At 35.7% G+C, this 26,878-nt stretch overlaps 1 protein-coding gene across 1 annotated transcript; it reads right to left on the bottom strand.

Moving 5' to 3' along the window:
* Positions 1-334: 334 nt before the first annotated feature.
* LOC142613523 (uncharacterized) lies at positions 335-20,316 on the bottom strand. Its single transcript, XM_075785903.1, has 23 exons — positions 20,063-20,316; positions 19,172-19,463; positions 18,979-19,047; positions 18,761-18,898; positions 18,536-18,653; positions 17,939-18,021; positions 17,486-17,581; positions 16,592-16,760; positions 16,378-16,520; positions 16,222-16,308; positions 15,855-16,040; positions 14,883-15,050; positions 13,707-13,827; positions 13,537-13,606; positions 12,726-12,813; positions 12,500-12,620; positions 12,053-12,246; positions 11,814-11,922; positions 11,079-11,234; positions 10,057-10,159; positions 8,150-8,323; positions 7,769-7,914; positions 335-769 (listed from the first exon to the last, which is right to left on the bottom strand). Exons 1-23 carry the CDS (start codon positions 20,278-20,280, stop codon positions 570-572), a joined length of 3,249 nt encoding a protein of 1,082 aa, XP_075642018.1. The 5' UTR covers positions 20,281-20,316; the 3' UTR covers positions 335-569.
* Positions 20,317-26,878: the final 6,562 nt, after the last annotated feature.

Raw genomic sequence — 26,878 nt, 5'->3', positions numbered from 1 at the left:
CCATTAATATCACTTTTTCATTTACCAATAATCACCCATCATATTAGCAATTTGTAAAAAATTTATAAAATAATTTGTATCTTTAACATTATTCATAAAAATTAAACCTCATATTCTATCCCACGTCAGATCAGCACTATTAATTGATCAAAGTTAGTTGAGACTCAAGATGTTCACTCATCATGTAAGAGGCAGCACCTGTTAAAGGATTATAGGGATTGATCATGTTTCATTCCATGGATGTATGTAACCGGTGAAATTTAAGAGAGTTCATATGGTGGACCCATAATGATGTCAGGTGTGACGTCAAAAATGTTGAAAGGGAACAGTAGCCTGGGGCGGTAATTGTAAGACTTTATTTTGTTTTTTTGATAACCAAATGTAAGACACAATGTAAGTTTGATTTCAAGCTCGTTACAAAAGTCATGATTTTTTTTTTTAGTAGGCAGATAACAAAATGTAATTATTGCTGTGCTATCACTTGATCCCTATACAAGACATACTTAGAAAAGTTTTATTACACAGAATCTTGTGATAGCAAGTAGCAACACTATAATCTATATGTTGGATCACAATTTTGGGATTTCTATCACCTCGTACTCATGGGAGATCCTGAGAGGTGATTGATTTGAAACAGGTCTATCTTCTGACCACAACTCCAAATTAACTGTCCCAGTTCCCCAATGGATGAGACACTTGAAAACCTCTTTGACATTATACCGATTGACTAGCCCCAAGCCCAGACATTTATCATTAAGTATCCATTCACCTGAAACAACGGCAATGGAAAGTTAGAAACCAACTTTTGATCAATGTGATAGGAAAATAATTTCTATAAACTGAGTTAACTAATAAACAAATCAGGCCCAATGATGGGGATTTTCACAGTTTCTTAAGGGTTTTGCTTCAGACTTTAAAAAGCTGAATAGTGCATTAGTTTTCTGCCAATTTTGAGAAGTGGCTTAGACTTTTTGGTGGCTTTTGAGAAGAAGCGCTAGGATAGCTTTTCAAAGTAGATGCAACTTCTTATAAAAAAAAGTGAACTGAGAAAAAATATTTCAGAGACGAGAAAGCAATAACTTATAAAACTTGTATCAGCAATCTTTGGATATATGACAGTAATGGCAGTCACTAACTACAGATTGAATTGGTCATACCTTAAAATGTGTGAAGAGCATTTATATAGAAGGATATCGACAATACCCAGTATGATTAACAGATATTCAATGAATATGTAGTTTATGCTCATTTTATACCAGTTTCTTCTCTATCGCTGAGTGGATCAAATTCGTTGCTGTTCATCCACTGTAACCTTAGATATTTTGAGCAAGTAATCTAGGATTAATCGCGGGACATATAATTATAACACTTGGAAACATAGTGCATATCTTGTCTCAGTTCCATCAACTGAGTGATGAGTTTCTACCGTGGTAAGCACAGAGCATAGCTAATATTTTCAAACCAAGCATTATCAATTTCTGACATAATAATTATACGTGTTACGATAGTTTTGATCAATTTTGATTTCTTCATCCAGATCCAAGCATCCGCACCCAATTTGATGACTCTTGTCCACAATGGAGACCGATAAAAACTACAACTGACATCCTTTCTTTGAGTTATTAGTCTAATATTTCTGGCAACACAGCTTTATTCAGAAACTTAACAACAACAAAGCTTTAGCCCCAAAACCTTGGATCAACTATAGATCCTCAACAAACTAATCAGTGTTGGCAACATGTATTCTTCTTTGTCATTCTATCCCATTCAACACCATATTTTGCATCACCATTTTAATTAACAGGTCCTTTCTACTACTTCTAACAACAATAGTTTATAACTTTCTCTTCCTCTTTACGACTTAAATCAAGAGACTCTTTCACATTGGTGCATTAATCACTCTCTTTGGCACATGACCAAACAATCTCTAGCAACTGTCCCTCATATTTTCATCAATAAAAGCAATCACTTTCTTTAAATGAATTTCTTCACTTCGTATCCTATGTTTCTGTATATTTCCAATATCTTAACATTCTCATTTCAGGTACTTTTATTTGATGACATGACCTTTTTTTTTATAAGAGTGATATATATATATATATATATATATATATATATATATATATATACAAAAGGCTACTCTATGCATGAAGATCATAGAGCAAACCTAGAAAAAACAAGAGGAAGAAAACAAAACAAAAATAAAAAAGAAAACCAAACAACAGAAAAACTACAAAAGAGAAAGGAAGCTAAAAAAAGAAGGGAGAGAGTCACTAGTTGTGAGTCTCCAAACCCTAGACCAATCAAAAAGAGTCCTACTAAAAGAAGCAAGCAACTGATCACCGGTGCTATCCAAATCCTCAAAAGTCCGCCGATTCCGCTCCTTCCAAACACACCATAGGATGCCCAATGGAACTAAATTCCAAATCTGAGACGAGTGCTTCCCCAACCAATTCCATCAGCAAAAAAGCAAATTTGGGATCGATCTAGGTATAACCCAAGACAAGCCAAAAGTTCTAAAGACAAAACTCCATAACCGATAAGTCATCTCACAATGAAGAAGTAAGTGGTCTACCGTCTCTCCACAATGACGACACATAATGCACCAATCCACAAAATCCAATCTCATCAATCTCAAGTTATAACCCGTTAGGATCTTATTCCTAGCTGCACACCAAACAAAGAAATAAACTCGCCTAGGGGCCTTTACTCTCTATATACCTTTCCATGGAAAGACAGTTGAGGGACAATCTCTTAATTTATTATAGAACGACCGGATGTCAAATTCCCCATTAGGCTTTAACTTCCATCTCATCCGGTCTCCAACATCCCTCAGAGGAGTATTAGCTCCCAACAAACGAAGGAAATGCAGCCCTTCATCCATCTCCCAATCCTCAAATTCTCTAATAAAACGAACATCCCAAATTCTTCTCTCCTCCGCCCCTTGCCTAGGCAAAGAAACTTCTACAGAAATCTCCTTATCAATGGCAATACCATACAACCTTGGGAAGGCCAATTGAAAGGGTTGATCCCCATACCACCCATCTTGCCAAAACCTCACTCTATTCCCCAATCCAACAACAAACTAACAATTTTTGCTGAAATCCTCCCATCCCATGCAACTACATCTCCACAAACCACACCCATGAACTCCCCTACCTAGCTTTAAGGTCCAACCCCCCCAATCTTTCCCAAATTTTGAAGCTACCACCCTCCTCCATAATCGATCCTCCTCCTTTCCAAACCGCCACAATCATTTTCCCAATAAGGCTTTATTGAAAGTAGCAAGTTTCCTTGTCCCCAAGCCGCCATTGGCTATAGGCGCACAAACTTTATCCCAACCTACCAGATGAGACTTGCTAACACCCCATAGAAAGTTCCTTTTCACTTTTGTTGGCCACATGAGTAGGAATGGTGAATAGCGATAGAAAATAAGTAGGAAGACTATATAAGGTACTCTTGACCTGTTACTTCTTATTTATTTATTTATTTTTATAAATAACCTGTTACTTCTTAATAGTTCTATATTCAATACCACAAAGCATAATTGATCTTATAACACTGTTGAAAAACTTTGTACTTAATTTAGTGGGAATTTTACTATCACACAATACTCCAAATACATTTCCCCACTTCATCCACCATGCCCTTATCCTATGATTCACATTTCCTTCAATCTACCCGTCATTATGAATTGAAATTCAACATATCAAAACACTCACTTTTTGGAATCTCTCAACCATCCAATTTTACAACTTTTTCATCTTTATTTCTACTTTTACCAAACTTACATAAGCGACATTGTCTCTACATCTAGGTAGACTTGTATAGTTCACTCACTTTTCCCAATGCTATTGGGACCTCCACCACCAAGTCTTTTTTTTTTTTTTTTGATAGGTAATCAAAAAATTAATATTAATGATAAAAAAATAAGAGAAAAGTACAAGATGTTCATGATGATGAACAAGAAGAAAAAAAGAGCACACAGCACAACAAAAAGAGGGTAATTAGAAAACTAAGCTAAGGGAAGACATAAACTCAGAGAGAGAAGAACAATCAGTAAAACCCCAACAACGAGACCACTCCAAAAGACTGCAATGACTTAAAACCTTTAATTCATCCAACGTCTTCTCCTTGTTCTCAAAAGATCGACAATTTCGTTCCAACCACACAATCCACATAAAGCATCCTGGAACCAAATTCCAAATGTCCAAATTATGCTTCCCAAGCCACTAATGCCAACAAGATAACAAACCTGCCACCAAACCTGGCATAACCCAATGAATGCCAAAAGCTTGAGGCATAAAAGACCATAAGGAATGAGTAACAAGACAATGAAGAAGAAGGTAGTCTACCGACTCCCCATCATGGCAACACATACAACACCAATTAGCCAATGGGCGACCCTTAAGCATTAGATTATCCAAAGTGAGGATCCGACCATAAGCAGCTGTCCACAGAAAGATCGCCACGTGCTTAGGAATCTTTGGTTTCCAAATCCCCTTCTAAGGAAATAGAGAATTCGAAGCACCCCGAATCACATGATAGTAAGACCGTGTGTCAAACTTACCATCACCTTTTAGCCGCCAGCAAAGAGTGTCTCTCCTCTCATCTCGAGGAATACGAGTTTGGATAAGTTGAAACAGAGAATAAGATGCAGCCAACTCCCAATCTTCAAAATCTCTATAAAACCTTAAATTTCACACTCTAACAGTACCCCCTTCTAGAATCCACAAGACCTCAGAGATGCAAGCATCCTTGACCGCTGAACACACATAGAGCTCAGGATAGAGATCTTTTAGAGTATTATCACCAATCCACCTATCATGCCAAAAACGGATACGAGTGCCTTTGCCCACTACAAAAGACAAATGCTTAAAAAAGCTCTCCCACCCTTCATTAATGTTTCTCCATAGGCCACACCCATGAGTCCTCTTGCAGACTTTCGTACTCCACCCCCTTGACCCTCGCCATATTTAGTGGAGATAACTCTCTGCCAGAGATGAGTAGCTTCATGACCATATCTCCAAAGCCATTTCCCTAAAAGAGCTTGATTAGAAGACACCACTCTTCTTATCCCCAATCCACCCATCTCAACAAGTAAACACACATTTTCCCAAGCCACCAAAGGAAACTTGAAACTCCCCTCAAAAGACCCCCATAGAAAATTCTTCTGAATACTTTCCAATCTAGTAGCCACAGCTTTAGGAATAGTAAAAAAAGATAAAAAAGTATGTTGGGAGACTAGAGAGGGTACTCTTTATTAGCATGAGCCTACCACCCTTAGATAAATAGAGACGCTTTCACCCGGATAGTTTCTTCTCCATTTTCTCCAAAATAGGATTCCAAATTGAAGCTATCTTAAAAGAAGTTCCCAACGGCATCCCCAAATATTTCATAGGCAAACTGCCCACTCTACAATGAAGAATATTAGCCAATGCATCTAGATTATTCACCTCCCCAACAGGGACAATCTCACTTTTCCTAACATTGACCTTCAAACCCGTAAAAGCCTAAAAACAAGACAACACCAACCTAATGGATAGCAACTGTTCCCTAGAGGCATCACAAAATAAGATAGTGTTATCAGCAAATAACAGATGGGAGATACACACACCAACAGAGTTCACAGCTCCCACATGAAAACCCCAAATAAGATTACACTCCCCAGTCCTCTTCAAGAGTCTACTTAAAACCTCCATTATCAAGAGAAACAAAAGCGGGAATAGAGGATCCCCTTGTCTCAGCCCACGAGAGCTTCCAAAAAAACCTTCAGGGAATCCATTAACCAGGATTGAAAAACGGACCGATGCAACACAAGCCTTAATCCACCCCTCCATTTCAGCCCAAAACCCATCCGGCCCAACAAATAAAACAAGGCCTCCCAGTTCACATGGTCGTAAGTTTTTTCAATATCAAGCTTGCAAACCACGCTCGATATTCTGCTCTTCAACCTGCTATCCAGGCATTCATTTGCAATAAGCACAGAATCCAGAATCTGGATTCCGCCAACAAATGAATTTTGAGACTTAGAGATGAGATTATCCAAAACCACCCTCAACCAATTAGCCAACACCTTGGACAGCAGCTAGTACACACTACCCACCAAATTGATGGGGCAAAAGTTCTTAATGTTAACGGCATTACACTTCTTAGGAAATAAAGTGATAATCGAAGCATTTATAGACCATTCAAACATAGAGTGCCAATGAAAGTAAACAAAAAAATCCTTGACATCCTTTTCCACCACACTCCAACATTTGTGAAAAAAAGCCATGATGAAACCATCAAGACTAGGGGCTTTATCACCCTCCATCTCCCTTAACACCTGGAAGACTTCCTTCTTCGTGAACTCCTTCTCTAAAGATAACCGCTCATCCTCTTCAATACAAGCAAAATCTAACCCATCCATGGTAGGACGCCCCACCTCAGTTTCCTTATACAACCCTTGATAAAAGAGAACTAGTTGGCAAGTCTTTGTAGTCAATATCATACATCCTTTATATTCTCCAATAACTTCTTTAGGCACTCTTTTAATACAATTGGTCATTTCATTCCACATCCTATTAAAAACTTCATCTAGGTCTCACTTGCTTTAAATCATTCTGTCTTTAAACACAACTTGTTTCTCTCCCTTCAAACCCCACCACCTAATTCTTGTGTTACTCTTTCTAATATCTCTTCTTTTCAATCTTCTAATACAAATATCTAGTACCACCAATCTAAGTCTGAGTGGTTATACCTTCTCCTAGTATCATCTTTCAACTTGTTGAGGATGAAATCTATTTGACCAATGTTTGTCCCACTTTTGAAAGTAATTGAGTGTGAATCCATTTTCTTAAAGCAAGTGTTTGCAAATATAAGATTATACATCATTGCAAATTCTATCCCCATTTATGTCTGTCTTTTATTGTATACCATTGTTTAGATCCTATATGTTCAATTCCTCTAGATTTCTCACCTACGCACTTAATTTTCAGTGACCACACTACGCTTATTCTTCTCCTACAAATTGTCTCTATCATTTCCATGAGTTTCCCTGTTAAAAACTCTATATTCCAAGTTACAAAACAAATCTTATTGTCTTGAACTAAATTCTTTTACCCTCACCCATACATAAAGTGCAAGAACCCTTGCCACTCACTACACCATGGTGTGATGTAATGTGCTGCTTACAGGGAATGCCCCAGCTAGACCTAGCTTACACTTGCTCACTTTTCACTAAATCCGAACTTCAAAGTCCAATGCAATGCTTTGTTAGTAAGGGACACCAACTTCTATCTAAAATGGACCTAATTATAAGAAAAGTAACCAATTTTTTATGTTGGCCTTCAACCTACCACAACCGTCCCTTTTCTAGACTTGGACTGGCTATGAGAAAAATAAAATTCCTTAAAGATTCAATTTAGGTTTGGAAATCCCAGCTTCAAACATTGCCATGCAAAAAGTAACTCCAGTATAAAATTTATAGGAGCTGGAAGACATCTACTCATGCATTTGTTTGTTTGATTAAAAGCTAGAGAATCACTTAATAGTTTTAAAAAATAAAATAAAAATTCTAAAAACATTATTGGGAAAAAAAAATCAGAACATTTTACATCAAAGCGTTGAGTTCTCATATGAAAAGAAATAACCAGATTTTGAAAGGAAAACTTGTCCTCCACTTATTTTATTCCCAAAGAAATTTTCATACCCTCAACACAACAAAATAGCTTTAAGTTTCACTATAATGGCATTGAAGATATTAAAGTGCACCAAAAAAAAATACCATTAGGAAGTAGATTCCCTTCATAAAACTGCTCCCCAGATTCTGGCCACACTTCATGCTTGGACCCATCAATGGAAGTAAATGACACAAATGATTCTGTTGGGTGCAAGAGACCAAATGTAGGGTGTACTCTCAAGCAAACAAGTCTACAACACAAAAGCAAAACCAATAATTATGCATGAATTCAAAGACAGAAATAGAGTAAAAAAGATGAAGAGTCAAAGTTAGAAGTTGACTCATCAAGTATGATGAAAATTAAATGTATCAAATCTTTCCATCTAAAAAGTTGGTTACAGTAAAGGGATAAGAAAAACTGCTAGCCAAGAGAGCTTTGTTGAATGACAACGCTGATTAAAAGCCAAACAAGACAGTAATTTTCACCTTGAAAACCCACCAGAACCAGCACCAACTTTCCGGGCAACAATGCTAGAGTCAATTCGGAAAACCTTGGGATCATTCTTTGGAATATATATTTTTCGTTGAAGCGCCAATCCACCACCAATATCACCTTCTAACATAATTGATTCCTCCTCTCCTGCATGCTCAAGTTTACGCCTAAAAAGAAATAAAACTTAAAGAATAAATGGAATTATACAAGTATTCCAAGGGGAAAAAGAAAAAGAAAAAAGAAAAGAAAAGAACTCTGGCAATAATGCTACTAATACCAACCCTCCTTTTGAGGCAACCATGCAAAAACATAAGCTTGGGAATCCCAAAAAATATTGTTCAATGAAATGATTGCGTTGTTCAACAACATTAAAAATTCTATTGTTCCTTTCTCTCCAAATTATCCACAAGACGCACAATGGAACCGCTTTCAATATCTTGGATTGTTTGTGCTGTTAACACTCTAGCATTTGCTGCAGTCTTTGGTATAAACCAAACTACTTCAAATAAGAAAAAACATAAACGACCAAATATCTCAAGCTATTGAACAATGAAGTAGAAGGTGCTCAACTGACTCCCAACTATTCTTGAACTATAGCATCAATCTATTATTACCATACTTCACTTCTAGAGATTACCCACTATCAAAATTTTACCAAATTCTGCTTCCCAAGTAAAGAAAGCAACCTTTCAAGGTACCTTAGCATTCCAAATCCATCTCCATTGGTCCTATGGACTCTCCCAAAATGTCAAATTTTTTTTGATAAATAATAGTTTTTATTAAGAGAAATTGAATGAACCAAGCACATAGGGCGTATACTAGATCTATATCACAACTAAGCTCTAAAAGTACAATGATCTATAAATTCTAATAAGTTGGAGAAAGGAAAGATTCTTGATGCAGTCATCCATTCACACAAAGTCCTGAGAGTGCAATTTTATGCTCTGAATGGTTTGCTCACAACCCTCAAAATTTCTAGCATTTCTTTCCCACCATAGGAAGCACATCAGGCACATCAAGTAATAAGGGATGGCTTTCCAAATCTCACAATTCTGATGTCTCCCAAATCTGCTTTGCCAGCAATCAAGTAAATCTATAATCCCCCAAGCCATCACCCACTGAACTCCAAATAGAGCCAAAACCATATCCCACAATTCTTTGGCAAAGGGGAATTTCAACTGTCACCCCAACCCATTTACACAAACAACACCAACTCACTAAAATAATGTTTCTTTTCCTCAGATAATCAGCAGTTGAGTTCTAAAGATGTTGTCCATCCTTGCTGGTGCAACCCATCATTACTGATCTCAAAAAGGAAGCAAAAGACAAAATTTCCTCATGATTTCCAACAAGACCTCCAACACCCAATTGACTTGCTTTCCTTGCAGAGATCCTGCCAAAACTGAATTCGATCCAAATTTGGAAAATTTCATTGGTCCCCTAAAGCTAGAGATTTATATCTATAGTTCAACTTCAATCTTGTTCCTCTCTTTGCTATAATATGCAGCTTTACTATTGGCATTTCTTCGTAACATTTTTGTTAATGTCAATTAGCAAGAAATGTAACTTCCTGAACCACATCCATATCTCAGCTTCATCCACTGCATCAAATGATATCAAAGCAGGAGATCCTAGACCTAATAGAAGAGTATCTAGATCCAAGCGAAATATTCTATATCCAAGCTATTTTCACCACATAACACAACCATACTAACACAAACATATCATTAATAATAAAAATTAGCTGTTGATTCATAAATTAGATCCCTGACAAACATTGGAGTGACTACTTACATTTAGTAAGTAATTATATAGACATAATCTGTATATTCTAAATGGATCATTTAAACTCATGCTTCTCCTATAAAGACCGTTACTAAAAAATAGGTTAGCAACTCACTCAATGACATTGTATTCCTCAGAACATCCAGCAGACCGGTACTCAGTGCCACTATACTCTTCATAACCATTGATATCAACCCTGCTGTGAAGCCATTGCATTCCTACATTCATGATTACATGGAGGAGAAATGAAGCATTACCCATAAAGAGTGGATACTGTATATTACAACAATATAAATTAGCATACTTAAGATGACCTAGTAATCATGATTACTATATATATGAAATGATATAATATACGTCAAATGAAACATTTGGTCAGCAGTGACTGTTCTCTCCATTTAACATGAGACTTATTAAGCTAATTTAATCATTAGAAAGTGCCAAATAGGTTGGATTGGGGAGACTTCATAATTGAGGTGTGATGTAAACCAACAAAAATACCATTGGGAAAACATTAAAACAAAATTAGCATCTTACAAACTTGCTATTAGAGAGGAAAATCAAATGGTTCTTTGATACTCAATTCATATTCAATAAAACAACAAATTGTACCTATCAATATTTACTTTACTGGAAGTACAGACCTAATAAGTAGTTTCTTAGAGGATTTGTTGAGCATGATTATATGCAACACAGAAGCTCACAACAACAAAATGCAAAAGAGGCACAGAAATTTTCTCCAAAATTTTTTCCTAAAAGATAGCAGAATGCTTAGTTGACCAGAAAACTTATTGGGTGCTAAACCAGGATAACACCAGTTTGTAAGATCCTACAACTGAGAGTGCCTTGGCAGTAGTGCCCATGCAAATAGTTAAATATGTAAGGCATAATATTGATTGTCATAATTGCTGACAAATCATAATCTATTATCAACCCCCAAAAAATACCATACCAATTCTTTTAAGGTCGTCCTGTATATTTCTTAATACAAACATCCAGTATCATGTTATCTCAAGGTACAGCCATCCCTGAATATGGCTCTGAATCAATTGATTCTAAAATCGGAGCTATTATTCTCAAATATTATCATGGAACAAATTCAAAAATATTGAGCTTGTGCCAATTCAAAAGAATTACCTGAGGGAAGGTGCGTCATGGAAATAATTCTACCCCCAATCCATGGAACTACTTTTAGAATCCAATAACCATTGTTCAGTTCAACAGGAGTCCTTGAAAGTTGTAATCCCTTTTGTCCAGAAACCTCTTCTATTTCTGGAATGCGCTTAGCATTTTCTGCAATTAACAACCTACTTCATCAGCAAAAAGTATGACAACCAATAAAAATTAACGAATTGCATTAAAAAAATTCTTTTACTGACAAGAAGTGTACAACAAATTGCATTAAAGAAAAATTCTTTTAGTGACAAGAAGTGTACAAATAGTATTAGATACTCTTTAGAAAAAGAATGCAAGACAAAAATGCAAATCATGCACCTCATACACCCAAATCCCGCACCCAAAAATAAAAAGAGAGGGTGGGGGTGGGTGAGAAGAATATTGGCAAGAACTGAGGGACAAACATGTCTGGAAACCTATATCTAGACACAAGAAATTATAATATATATCTAGCAAGAACTCTAGGAAAAAAATGTCTGAAAGCCTATGTACAAACACAAGAAATCATTATATATATATATATATATATATATATATATATAATACATAGCCAACCCGAAAATTTAAATTTCCTTGTAGCAGAAGGTTCAGATAAAGACTAATTGTTCAGAAACATATTATCATTTAGCAAGACTAATATGCACATGTAAATAAAAAAACGTGAGCTAGTACACCGCCTTGCAGAAGCTGTATTACCCAAACAAGTCTTGTAATACTTTTCACTGGTAGAAACCAACTTATACACTTCTTGTTCTGAAGGCATCATAATTTGCAGCACATCTCCATCCATGCCCCACGTATCAAGCTGTTGAAGGTACCCAGATTTGAAAAAATCAACAAATAAAAATAAAGCAGAGGACCACCTATGTTGGTTTACTACCATATGCATGTCTCAAGAATGTACAGCCTTCTCCCTCCAAAAAAAGAAGACATACCATTGCACCTTCACCAAGCAATAACTGCACATGCATACGACGCTTTGGCCTCTTCCATAATCCTTCAGTCTTGGAAACTCTCACAGTAACAACTGATGATTGAAGTTCAGCAACATAGTGTGTCAACAAATATCCACCTTTAGTGAATTCATATCCATCACCATCGTCTTCAAACAGAAAACCTTCAGCTTTCCCTGTAAATAAAAAGAGAAGTACGTCCTTAGACCATACAATGATGTCTTTAAAGCCAACCTATCATTTTAAACAGTCTGTGCAAGATTGAATACTGTGGACAGAAAACTCGGACTTAAACCAGCTCAGGTAAACAAGCAGGCTTCAGAACATGGCCTGAATTGGTGAATAGCCAGTTGAAACTTGAAACAACAGGAATCAACAAGTGAACAATTTACATATTATTCCTAAAAATATTGAAAGCACCAAACTTACCATGTTCATCTAAAGCCACAAGAAGTGTCAAGTCATCTGAAGGTTTAGATTCACCAACATGCTGATGAGGTGGACCCAAAGGTATAACCGATCCACCTTGTAAATATAATGCTGGCAAATCCTGCCATGTCCACAAAAAATTAAAACGAGAAACCAACAATACAAAACATTTTACTGCACCAAAAAAAAAAAAAAAAGAGGAGGCAAGAAGTGAAGTAAAAGATACCGGATGCGAATCATCAAAGTCAAACCTCAGCCAAATTCCCTTAGGCAATGTACAGTCCAATTTATCCAAACCCTGACCAGGCATAGTGCTAATCAAATATGTCAAGGATGTTAGTACAAACTGTATGGGTCAAATGTATAGGTATTCAGCAACAGAAAACAAAAAATGTATACCAAAAACCAGAGAGCACAAAATAGACCTTTATGTGGTAAAGGCTTATAATTAAATATTCAAGATCAAGAGGGTCATAACATCACACTCACATTTTCTGTTTTTACTTTCCTCAGCAATGCAAATAATATATGTTGTACAAAATTGGAATAAGTTACGTGCAACAGATAAGAATCACAGATATCACAAGAATCCAAGTATAAAAGTGAGTTGTAGTAATTTCTTATTGTAATGGATGCTACACAATAAGGCTTTGTTTTATCTTGTAAAAATGAAATTAGGTATTGACCTTGTTAGGAATGAGGTATATGGAATAAAGATTGTGAAAAGAGTATGGTATGCCATCAGATGGATGTATTAATGAGAAATAAGACAATGTTTGGCCAGCCAACTTATTGAAGACAGCCACCCAGCATTATATTTAGAAAATTCTATAACAACAAAGAATACATCAAGTACATAGGAAGTATACTAGATGCAAAGTTAAATGTTAATCTGCAAGAAACAAGGTGTATGTTAAGTTGTTAACTGTAATAATCCAAGTAGCAGAATGAGCAAGAAACTGAACCATATAAACACATATGAACACATTCTACAATCACCCAATAAATAATCTATCTGTGAAGGAATAGATGAAAACCTTGCATAAACTAAAATTGGTCCCAGAAGAAAAGAATTTTCAAGCTTCCTTAAGTTGGGATCTTTTGGATCTGCAAAAGGAATTGACACACATCAAACCCCATGAATAAAGTAATCAATTTCATAAATTCCATCAAATGGAATTTCTTATTAAACAGCACAAGAACCCACCAGCAAAAAAAGTAGGCATCGCCACTGGAGTACCAATTGTATGAGCCTTAAAAAAAAGAGTGTATATGTGTGGCAAAAGGCGGTAACGCCTTTTCAAAGCTAGGCGGCAAACTTCTTCACACTAATGAACAAAACTGAAGTAAGTTTTGAACTAAATTGTGGCCACAACAGAATAACATGAATTTAAAGAACTTTACAACAATTTAATAGGTGGCAATCAATAGTGCCTAAATATACGACTTCAAAAAGTCATTTCCAAATTCCAAAAGTTTAGTCTGATTGGATTTAAGCTCTCCATATACAATATACATAAATGCGTGCGCTTTAATAGTTCCAACTACACAGTATACCACTCACTCAAAATTCAGGTGGAAAACTGTAGCTTGAAAAAACATGATTCTTTCTACTCAAGGTGTTTATTGCATTGGCACATGTCCAAGAGCATCCAGGACATAGAGTAAACATTTTTTATAAGATGTAAATATCATTCTAAAATTTTGGGTACATCTATGAAATAAAATATATATCAGGAAGTATCCAAGAGCTATTAGTATTCAATATAGATACCACAAAGATATAGCTCCATTTAGAAATATCGGGACCTATGGCCCTACCCCAACCACCTCCTCACATTTTTGAGATAATAGCAAATAGGCTAACCTCTCATCCAAACGACCAGAAAGAAAACTCAAATGACATTAAACATACTCTAACCTTACTCATATTCTATGTACTGCATGATGATCCCTTCAAACCCAAAAATAGGAATTAGAAACAACTGAAAAACTAGGCATAAATATGTCAAATATAAAACTCTCTTAGTTAATGGTTAAGTATTACCTATCAAAAAAAAAGTTAATGGTTAAGTATTAAATTCACCATTTTCTAACAAATTAAGCTTTTGGTATAATCAATAATTCATCATGGAATAAGAGCCAGTGATCCTGAGTTCAAACCTAGGGATTTTGGGCCCACATAATGATTAAATTATTTATTTCTTAACAGCTTAAGTTTTTGGAACAATTGATAATTTATCAGTTATCATATGTTGTTTAACAAAAATATGTCTGCATTTAATGAAGTGGTACTATGATGCACTCTGATCATCAATAAGTTAAAAAAGCTCATTCGCATACTCAACATAAGTTATTGCCGTATTGCTAAAGGAGGACAAACCTCTTCCCCGAAAGACCAGGGTTCATGGTCAAATGTGTCAGTTTCAGTATGCCCGCGGCAAAAAGGAAACATAGCACTTATACCCATCCACCTTCCAAAAAGCTGGGGTGTTGCATTTCCACCAAACCCACCAATATCAGGTCCTGAAAGTGGCTGACCACTAAGTCCCTGAAAACAAACTAAAACCAAAGTTGAGTAGAGAAATACTAGAAAAAGTTGAACATGAATAAACTTATCCGAAGCATTATCTGAAAATGAAAAACATTTCATAGTGTCCAAAACTGAACCAAGAAAAGGAAGAAAAAGGAAAAATATCTAAATTAAATTTGGGATAAATAAATTTAAGATATTCAAAAAAGCATATTCATAAAACTTTCTCTTCCTTAACTTTCTTGGACAGGACTCCTAAATTGAAACAAACAGAATAGTTCTTAGCACTATTAGAAATCCAAAATTAGAATACTCTTAGACCAAACACAATCAAGTCAATAACCATAAAAGTAAAATTATATGCCAGATCTTCCCTGCTCATAAGATACACCTACAACTTTCAAACCAGTAATCCAAATTAGGAAAATGTTGTAGCCCTAGACTCCTAATGACTTAACTTCAAACCATTTAAGACTTGTCTCAATCCAACATTGCATGTAAGTCCCATATATAAAAAGCATTTAACTCGACAAAACCAAAAATTAACCTAAGATTAGCAACTTGACCCTTATTTTTCCATGGCTGCATCAATGAGTTTGATTTCCCATGCAAATACGACAATGTAGACAGCCCCAAAGTTCTCCACAAGACCACTGGATGAAAGAAAAGATTTGTGGAAAGTTGGCAGGAATGGCAAAAGCATAAATTACACAAGAAGGCACAAAAGTGAATTCAAGTGTCCCATTTTGCTTCAGGCAAACAGCACAGACAGCAAAGATCACTTTTTTTTCTTTAAATAAGTGTGTACTCCTAATTGCTTACCAATTGAAGTACCATGGATATACTCATATGAAGATGCTCCCAATTTGAAAGGTTATCTCCTGTCCATGTTGCAGCATATCTTTGGCTACCAATAAACCCAGCCCTGGTGAGGACAAAAGGACGCTTATTTTCATTAGCCAACTTCATGCCTTCATATGTTGATCTTGCCATCAGCATGCCATACACCTGTAATAGCCAAACCCTTAACTGAGAGAAGTTCATAATTTGCTATGCCAGTCTAGTTCATAGAAAGGATCCTATGGGACCAAAGCAATTCATTTCAAACGCATTCCGACAGCAAATACAAACTAGGTTTAACAAGCATGTAACATGGAAAAAGCAAAAGGCTAGGCTTACAGAGTAATACATTGTGATAATAGGAGTGATTTTGACAACCTCCAAGCTCATCATCTCCCCTATGAATATTACTTTCAGGCATTGTTTTTGTTACAGACTGCAAAGAAAAATAATTAGATCAAATAACAATGAAAGAGGCAAGTACTAAAAAGAATTATTGAATTACCTTAAAAACAGCTGGCTCATTCATATCATTCCATATACCATCAACACCATTAGATGTGAAATCTTTAACTAAACTTGCCCACCAGGAACGAACTTTTGACTGCGTAAAGTCAGGAAAAACACAGGGTCCAGGCCACACCTCCCCTGAAATTGGATTGGAATATTTTAACACATCAACTGTCAAAATTAAGTACTAGTGAATGAAGAAGATATACCAACAAAAGGCCTTCCATCAGCTTTTTGAGTCCAGACATCAGTTTTTGAACCGCTGTCATAGACAAAATAACCCTCTTCGTGCTTGATCCCTGGGTCAAGCATCCAGATAGCTTTAAAACCAATCTGGTGAAGATCATCTACCAAAGATTTTGGATTTGGGAAACGGTCCTGAAAGATACCATAATGATTTATTGTTCATGTCAAAAATGATGTGAAAGATTTCATGCAAGATGGCTAAGCCATTTCCAAGTCACAATACAAACTACTTTTTGTAATTAAATACTTTTTGTAGTAGTGTGTAGCACAAGACAGAACCTACTATGAAAACACTAAGTGCACGTTTGGATAACACTGAAAACTTTCAGTTTTCAGTGTTTAGCATTTTTAGTGGGTCTCGTGCACTATTCACAAGACCCACAAACCTCTTTTTTCAGCAACTTTTAAAAAAAAAAAACTAAGTCCCACAGCACTATTCACACATTTAAAAATTATTTTGCTACAGTGTTTTCAGCAATAAGTGGTATCCAAACAGACCATAAATGTATTTATCAATAAAATTAGATTATTGTAAATAACAAACACAAAAAAGGAAATAGCCACAAGCAATGGATTACTCAAGTAAAAAAACCATGATTCATTATTCCATTACTGAATGACTGAGGAAAAAATGGATAAACTTCAGAATTTGTTGGGGAGCTAAACCCAAAAAAAAAAGACGGTAAAAGCAACATATTGATTCATTTTTCCACATCAAGAAAAAAGGATATAGATTTAATCAAGAACTGCCAATACATTTCCAAAGAACAAAAATATATGTGACTAAATTCAACTGAGATAGCTCATAATTTATGCCTATGGAATTGTCATACAGAAGACACTAAAGGAGGACATGCCTTGTCAAAGGTAAAACACCGAAAACCATCCATGTAATCGATATCCATCCATATTACGTCACAAGGTATACCTTTCTCCCGGAATGTTCTGGCAATCTGCAAAAGTAAGGCGTTCAATAATGAAGAAAAAATAATAAAAATAATTATAATAATGTTCAAAATAGAATCATCCATAGAGGGTCCACGATTATAAAACAACGAACTAACCAATATAAGCATTTTGCTTTCTCCTTAAAAAAGATTTGGAGAATAAATCAAGAATTTTGACAATATACTGAATTCTTCACAGTATAGTCAAGCTTATTCACATATATCACTCAGGAAATAAAAAACTTTAAAAATTAAGAGAACAGATGTAGTACTTGAACATAATTTACTGCAAGCATGCATGTAGAAATGCATGCAGGAAGAAGAGAGGCTGGCATTAACCTGAGCAAACTAGAAATTACTAACCTCAAGAACTCTCTTGTCTGAATCATAGCTCCAACGACATTGTTGATAGCCAAGGGACCACTTTGGAGGCATAAATACAGATCCTGAAGAGAAAAAAAAAATCAGTTATTCAGCATATATAACTCACTACCAAAATGATAATTTTTAAGAATAAAGGACAAGTCAGTAATACTGGTTGCATTGTGTGGTAGTCAAATGGTTACTGTTAACAACGTAATTATGTTTCTTTATGAACAAGACACAAATACAAAGATTTAATACATATATCCAAGTAGATCTTAGTTCTCGCCGAAAAAATAATGTGACACAAAAACAAAAAAACAAAATTGCCTTCTAGAAGACTCACATTGTTGAAATTTTAATGGAGTCTCACAATTAGAAGTAAAGCAAATATTAGAAGACAAGTAATGATATATGATCATTGAGTAAAGCACACTAGAACTAGGTAGACTAATACTATGCGTTATAAGACACCTCAACCAATGAATTTTAGGCTCTTCTGTAATCAATTTGATAATTGTGGCCACATTAAATTAATTGAAATTATACATAAAGAGGAATAAAGAAATAATAGCTAGGATGGATTCAGGAAATTACCAATTGCATGAGATAAAGCTATCAAGACAGCAGTGGGTGAAGGAAATGGACCAAATGTAATAACAGGATATGAGGATGGAGCAACAAACTGTATCCTCGATTCTTTCCTCAGGTCAACCTGTTTATGAAAAGATACACGCAACCAATAGATACGTAAAAAACTATGAAGCATAACTATAAAGATTTCAGAAAGTTTTATCTCCATATATTCAATTGTCACAGTACCTCACAGCGTTGTGTTGTGTCAGCAAGCACCCCAAGTGCCTCCCCATTGGGCAGAAGAGCTATCACCCAAGGATGAGACTGGTACAAGGATGTAGTTCCTGAACCATAACCCCATGCATCCGTGTTCCAAGTAAAAACCTTAAAGAAAGGCAACTGCTTAATATTTGTAGAGAAAGTATAGAGCTTTCGTGGATGGAATATCAAACAAATTGACTTACTCTCTTTCCAGTCCGCTCAAGTTGTCCACTAACTTCTCCAGTTCCATAGAAGGAGGTACCAGAAGGAAGCTATATTAGAAGAAAATTCCATTGTATCAATTAATAGGAATAATGCAAGACTTGAAATTGCATTAGAAAAGAGATAAAAAGAAATGTGGAGAACCAAATCAAAGAAAGCAATGAAGGAACTGACCTCGATTTTAACAATCTGCTTTTCAAGAAGACATTCAAATGTCGGAGTGTATAAGGGCGCCTTGTGACTCATAATGGGTGTTTCCCTATCCTTGCTGTTTACAAAAGATAAACTAGGATATGCTGCATCTCTATCATTTGGAGGACAATCAAATCGAAAGACTCCATCCTCCAATATAGGTTGAAAAATCATATCCCCTGAGGAGACATCTGCAGTGACTGCCTTTTGTTGATGGTCAGCCATTTTAGATATCAACCTCTCACCAATCAACTTCCTACTAAGCCTCTTCCTTCTGCAAGCCAAAATTTGCATTAGTAATCCTTCCCCGACCCGACCCCGACATGTAGTATTAGTATTCTCCCCTGTTCTCTTCTCAATTTCTATTTTTCCAAACAACACAGCGGAGGACGATAATGCTGAAGATGACATTAATTAATAAAGATTTAAGCAGGCAACGGTCCATCACTCTCAGATATTTATCATTTGTATAAACATCATGTAAGAAACTATCTCTTTACCCACATGGTTGGTCCCTTAAATTTAGCCCAGATCACAGCTTTTTCTTTTTGGGACTAAAAACGATCACTTTAAATTTCAGGAATTAAACCCGCTCACGAGCTACGGGACCAACAATCATATGAGAATTGAAACTCTTTCTTTATCCATATAGACAAAAGGATTAGATCCATTGTTGGTCCCTTAAGTTTAGCCTGTGATCGATTTTAGTCTCTAAAGTTTAAATTTTAGGCTGCGGTGGAATTAATGCGAGTGTATTAAGTTCAAAACTTCAAAAATGCCTCAATCATTCACAAAACTAATATGAGTATGCCCCGTGTAATCTGATTAGTGATTGTATTAAACAAACGCCAAAGGAGGAACTAGTAAAAGAACCTGATGGTGATGGAGCCAAACGGAGAAGAAGCAAATGATGAAGTGAAGATCTGGCCCTGAGTAGCAGCAGCAGCAGCAGGACCAAGATTCCTCAACCTGACCACTGGTCGACTCCAACAAGACTTAACATTATTAATAATAGTAGACACAGTGCTGTAGTTGTCGTTGAGTGGTGCGAATGTCAATGCGGCTGGACCCGGACCTGCAATACGTACCATTTTTTTTAATAAAGTGAGCTAACTGCTCTGCTATCGTAACTGGATCCCATACACACAAAAGTGGAGATAACTATTGTACCTGAATTTTTTTACTATTCACCTTTTTTCTTTTTTCTTTTTTGATGAATAATTAGAATATCCGCTTTGTTAAAAGAATCAGGATTGGTATGCCGATGGTTTTATATATTTGGGTAGAAATTGTTGTGACTTGTGTTTATGATTAAGGGCTTAAAAGTAAAAATAAGAAAATGAGGAAAGTAAATGAAATTCGCCTTCTTTTTTTTTTTTTTAGAATTTCGAAATTACACTGTAGTGGAATGAAAAACACAATTTATAAGGTTTTATTTCTTGGCTACAATATAAAAAAAAAAATTTGGATGGCCTTGATTTCTGGTTAGATTCTTGAAAAGGTGCAAATCTATTTGTTGGGCTTGCCACAAAATGATCCATGGATTTTGACAAGGGTAGACCGTAATACCTGTGAGCTCATGTCCAATTGCTCCCACTTCAATTAAGCTTTCCCTGCCATTACTAAGCGGTTGTGGTAGTTGCAGGGTTTTGAGGTGGGAAGAGAGCAATCCTAATGTGAATGTCTCTTAACTCTTTTTACAAGTCCTAAAGTGTTTATGTATCGTGCGGCAGTTTTTCAATCTAATTAAAGAAATTAAGTTCATCAAAAAAAAAAATTTAAAGAAATTTAAAAATAAAATAAATTATAATGAGGTAAAGCCAGTGAATTTTTTAAATCCTGTGGGCTTTGTAACCATATGGCTGGACCAAAAGTTTGCAAGCATAGTCTTTTGTATGTCATACGATCAACACTTAACTTGTTTCTGTTATTATTTTTTGTTGTGCTTCAGATTATGTTGTAAAAGTTGTATTTTTTCTTGGTAAGATTGCATTTACTTTAGTACTTATTTGATGCCCATCTAATCATGATAACCACAATGACTTTATTATTGATTGATTTTTTTTAGAGATATTGGAGCTGCTATCCTTGATGTAGAATGTCAGGCATTTTCTCCGTGTCTTGTCTAAAAGGTTTGTTACTGCAATGAGGAGAATCCTAACACTTTCTTTTTTGATAAGTGAGTTTTGGCCCCAAGCAAATTGTGTCACCCCTTAGGATTGCCAATTTGAAGATTTCTTGTAACGTTGTCTCAAGTTTTATTCCTTCTGATGTGTCCCCTGAATGTTCAACATCTTACGGTCTTAAACGGAGCTCTAGTGCGTGTAACCTTGGTCTGAGGGGTATTCTAAAACTGCAGACATGTGGATGTTGTTATTGTTGGCTTTGACTGTTATATAGACTTTGAGTTCTGATACATGTGAGAAAATTATTCTTTTCTGGTTAGTCTAACGACCAATCTGAGATTTTAGGAGGCCACCTTTATGGTCATGTTTTAAACTAGGGAACCGTTTTCAGGTATAATTTGCTAGTTAATGTGGGTGTTATCCAAACAATGTGATTTTTGTATTTACTCAGTATTGAGTCTGCTTGTTTTTCATTTAAAGAATACACTACAATGCTTACAAAACCAAATTTGGGATATTATTCTCTTAATTTAGTGTGATTTGTAGTAATAGTGTAAATGTGTGAAATAGAGTAGCTTGATATAGAAACGCAAATGTGAAGGTAGTTTATCTGCGCATAAATCATACTTGCTTTTATTTATCCGCGCATAAATTAACAGTTTGTAAAAAGTTCGTAAAATAGTTTATGTTTGTAGCATTACTCAAGAAATAAAATCCTAAAATAATAAAAATTACAAAAATATTCAAAACTTGACCTCGAGTTTTTGTCTGGAAATTGAAATCTTCTGCTCCAAGTAAAAAGATATTTCAAATACTTCACCATCTTCAAAATTTGGTTAGAATTATTTCCCACAATCATACTTTAGAATTTCTTCTAATTATTTGCCACAATTATAATTTAGAATTGCTTCTTTTCACCCTTCAACTGGTTTGCAATATAACCAATAAAGGATTGAAGAAAATATTGAACTTTTCAACTCCAGGAAAATTAATAGATGGTATAGCAATGGTCTTTAGGAAATCAATTTGGTTTTGGGAACTTTGGGCTCACCATCACATTTGGCTTTAATTGTGTCTTCCACAATAATCTCCATTTTATGATTTTCAGCAATCTCTTAAATTAGCTCCATTTTCTTCTCTTTAACCACCACATCAATTTCTTGAAAAGTATTACCTTCAAGCTTCAAATTGTCAAACTGTTGTGAGACTTGATTTTTTTTTTTTTCATCCACTTAAAAGTTTTCTTCAAAGCTTGGTTCTATATTGTTGATTCCCAATTTTATATCTTCTCTTGATGGTTGAATGCAAAATTCATTAATATAATTCGAGTCTAAACTTATTGACCTATAATTTTGCTTTGTATATGACAAAATTACATCATAAAAAAAGAGAGGAAAAAACTTAATTGTAAGCATCTTTGGCAATGAACAAATTTTGTCTTTGCCTATTCAAGTTCTATGATATTGTCTTCATTCCCACCAATCTAAGGCATATCAACTTAAACCAAAAAAAAAAATTAACCTTTCTCTCCTTAGGATTATCCATATAATAAAAGAAATCCTCTAAATCAAGTCTTAAGGAATTCTTCCTTATAAAAAAAGACATTAAATTTTACAATTCTTCAAAAAAAAAAAAAACACTGTAATCCTTATAAATTTCATGAAAGGAATTGTGATTACCAATAGGCTAATTGTGAGTTATGTTTCGCAATTGTTATCATTCTTGTTATTCAATTCAAATCTAACTTGAAGAGCATGTCTCAACTTTCATTGAGTTCACGAGTCATCTTCTCACCATTAATTTGAATCGCCATCTAGAAGCCCTACACTTTCACTATTGCCTTTCACTGTTGCCTTTCACTATTTCACAATACTAACAAATTCTTATACAAATTGACTCAAAATAGTAAGCGTGAAAAGACTAGATCTTGTTCTAGCACAACAAAACCCTTAAATCCATAAGGAATTCCTTGATTCCATAAGGAAAACCTAGAATCCACACACACATAATATATATATAGGGGTAATTACACTAAACCCACCCGTGGTTTGGGCGAAAATCCCTTTGTTTACCTGTGGTTTAAAAAGTGTCACTTTACCCACCTAAGGTATGTTCCGTTTGTTTTCCATAACCCACCTTTGTTAAAATCAGAGATAAATAGGTATTTTTGCTCAAATTTTATGTCTCTCTCTTCCCAAAACAAAAAAGAGCACAAAAATGCAAGAGAAACAAGATCAAAAGGGAGGGTTTTGTGAAAATTTATCTCACTATTTCTTTCCTCTTCTTAGTCAAACTCCCTCTCAATTCTCAAAACTCTTCACCAAATTGGGTCTACCAACGTGGGACGTGGGCATTTGGCAGATCGTGGTGTTGAGATCGGCATGCATGGGGTGGTGGAAAAGGGAGGGTTTTGTGAAAATTTATCTCACTCTTTCTTTCCTCTTCTCAGTCAAACTCCCTCTCAATTCTCAGAACTCTTCACCAGAGTGGGTCTACCGGCGTGGGATGTGGGCGTTTGGCAGATCGTGGTGTTGAGATCGGCGTGCGTGGGGGTGGTGGAGAGGTGGCGGATCAATGTCTCGTGGTGGCGTTGGTTGCTGGGTTTGGTACAGTAGTGGGTTGTGGTTTGGATATGCAATCTATGTCGTGGTGGTTGCTAGGCTTGGTTCATGTGTTTGCTTTATGTTTTGGTGATTGCTGAGATTTTTTTTCAAGAATTTTGTTTGAGTTTTAGTTGCTGGGATTGTTTCTGCTGGAGAAAAAATTTAAATAAAAACAAAAATAATTATGCACAAGATCCAACCCATTCGCAATAAAGTTGAAAAAAAAAATGAAAAGCTAAAAGAAAGGAATGGAAGTGAAAAAGAAGAAGAAAACATAACTCAAAACCCAGATCCAACCCAATGTCATGCTCCTCCTTAAAACCCAGACTCAATCCAACACCGTGTTCCTCCTCAAAACCCATACCCAACCAACATAGCCAACTCGTGCTTTTCCACAGTCATCACCCAAGCCACCACGACCCAAAGCTGCCAACGATCTGAACTAGAGTGTGAGAGATGAGAGGGACATGGACAGAACAAAGAGAGGGGGGCAAAAAGAGCGTGAGGAATAAATTAATGTATAGAGAAGAAAATAAGTTAATAGGTTAAGTAAAATTTTCCTTTTGTGTTATTTTCTTTTGAGTGTGTTACAAGAATATAGTTTGTGATTTATTGGAGTTCTTGAGACAAGTTTCTAAATTCTTACAAATAGCATCTTATGATCTTATTTTCTCTTGTTTTAGTGTCTTTTTTTTTTTTTTTGGAGGAGAGAGATATAAAATTTGAGCAAAAATACCTATTTACCCCTGATTTTAACAGAGGTGGGTTACGGAAAACAAACGAAATATACCACAAGTGGGTTAAGTGACACTTTTTAAACCACGGATAGGCAAAGTGATTTCCGCCCAAACCACAGGTGGGTTATGTATAATTACCTATATATATATATATTTGTTTTATTGGGAAATAATCCTAATTGACCATAAATAAATTGGATTCTAATTTGACTAGAAAAGCCTTTAAAAACACCTAAAATCAAGAAAATAAAATGTTAAATCCTAAACTAACAAAAACTACCGGACAAATAAGTTTAAAAATTAGCAAATAAAAATTGAGTAATGTTATTGTAAGGACACAATTCAAAATCCCAAACTATGACTGGAGGTAGATGGGCTTGAAAGGCCTTTCTTTACAATAAATTTGTAAAGGATGGGTTTGTAATCTAAATTTCAAGGATGGTTTAGACAATAAGGGAAAGAACGGGCTTTAGGCCCAATGGGACAAATTAAAGAGTTGTGTGCAAGAGTAAGACTGAGAATTACTCCTTAGACGAAATCCGAGGATAATTTATAATAGTATTTCCTTAAGTTTGGATACAAATATTGATTATCATATACTATTGGCTCTTTTTCTTCCTGAAAAAGCCTCCACCTTTCTCGTATGTCTTCCCTTCTATTTATACTCCTCTCCTTCTCTTCATCATCTTCCACTTTATGGTTGCTATCCTGATTCCGGATACTTGTCCCATCTATTCTTCCCTAAAGCCCGCTGGGATTAGGGACCAAGTTCCAAACTCCATGCTCAGGTCTCATCCTTCCATCTATACAGTCAGCGTATCAATTACAGAGCTTTTAATGTATGGGCGGTGGTAGCAGCTTTACTTTAGATATTCCACCGCTCTTTCTATTGTCCTCCACGTGTACTGTGTATTCCCATAGTCGCAGGACTCTTTATAACATAACCCGGGGACACTAAACTTCTCGTCCTATGTCCTCGGCCTAGCAATCCGAGGACAAATCTACTCCTCGGACGTATTTGGACATTTAGATACTCCAATGTCATTTTGATGTCTTCGGATTTGAGTTTCTAGCCCAAAAGACTTCGTTGGGCCATCCTTCATAAATTACCGGGCCCAATACCCCTACAGCTATATTCACAAACTATTTTACAACATTTTTACAAAATATTGATGTGACCAACCTTTAATTGATTTTTATTTAGGCTCATCATTAATATCACTTTTTCATTTACCAATGATCACTCACTATATTAGTAGTTTGTAAAAAAATTTATAAAATAGTTTGTATCTCTAGCATTATTCATAAAAATTAAACCTCATATTCTATCCCACGTCAGATTGGCACTATTTAATTGATCAAAGTTAGTCGTGACTCTAGATGGAGATGGTTCACTCATCATGTAAGAGGCAGCACCTGTTAAAGGATTATAGGGATTGATCATAAATGTATGTAACCGGTGAAATTAAGAGAGTTCATATAGTGGACCCCATTATGATGTCAGGTGTTACGTCAAAAATGTTGAAAGGAAACGGTAGCTCGGGGCAGTAATTGTAAGACTTTATTTTGTTTTCTTGATAACCAAATGTAAGAGCATCCACAGCCCGAAATGTCATCCTATCCTATTTTACCATTCCAAAAAACTACTTTATTAATTATACCATACCATTTTACAATACATCCAACATCCCAAAACTCTATTTTTTCCCATTTTATTTAAATATTCTTTTTTAATCATTTTTTTTTTTACTATTTCTCTTTTTCTCTTCCTTTTCCTCTCTTTCTCCCTCAACCTCTAGCAAACCCATACCCAGCAAAATCACAACAAAAAATCACCCAAATCAAACAAGCACCAGAAATCCACCTGCCACCCCAGCAAAATCACAACAAAAAATCCATACCAAAATCACTCAAATCAAACAAGCAAATCACAACAAATCTAAAACCCAAACCCAAACTCCACACCACCCCTTCACGACCCATGGCAACCCCCACCTCCACCATCATCAACACCCACCACCACCGCAACCCACCACCACCGGAACCCCCCACCACTACCACCATATCAGTCACAAACCCAACCCCACACACACCCACACTCATCAAACCCACTGCCGCCATAGCCATCCACCAACGAAACAAAGCAGAATGGACTAACCACACCCACATCGGACCAAGCAAACACACTCATCAAACCACACCCACGCCAATCTCAACCAACCA

Source organism: Castanea sativa, chromosome 1 (genome assembly GCF_040712315.1).
Source record: "Castanea sativa cultivar Marrone di Chiusa Pesio chromosome 1, ASM4071231v1".
NCBI classification, from domain to species: Eukaryota; Viridiplantae; Streptophyta; class Magnoliopsida; order Fagales; family Fagaceae; genus Castanea; species Castanea sativa.
The sequence above is the reverse complement of the archived record's forward strand: the minus strand, read 5'-3'. Positions and strand labels throughout refer to the sequence as shown.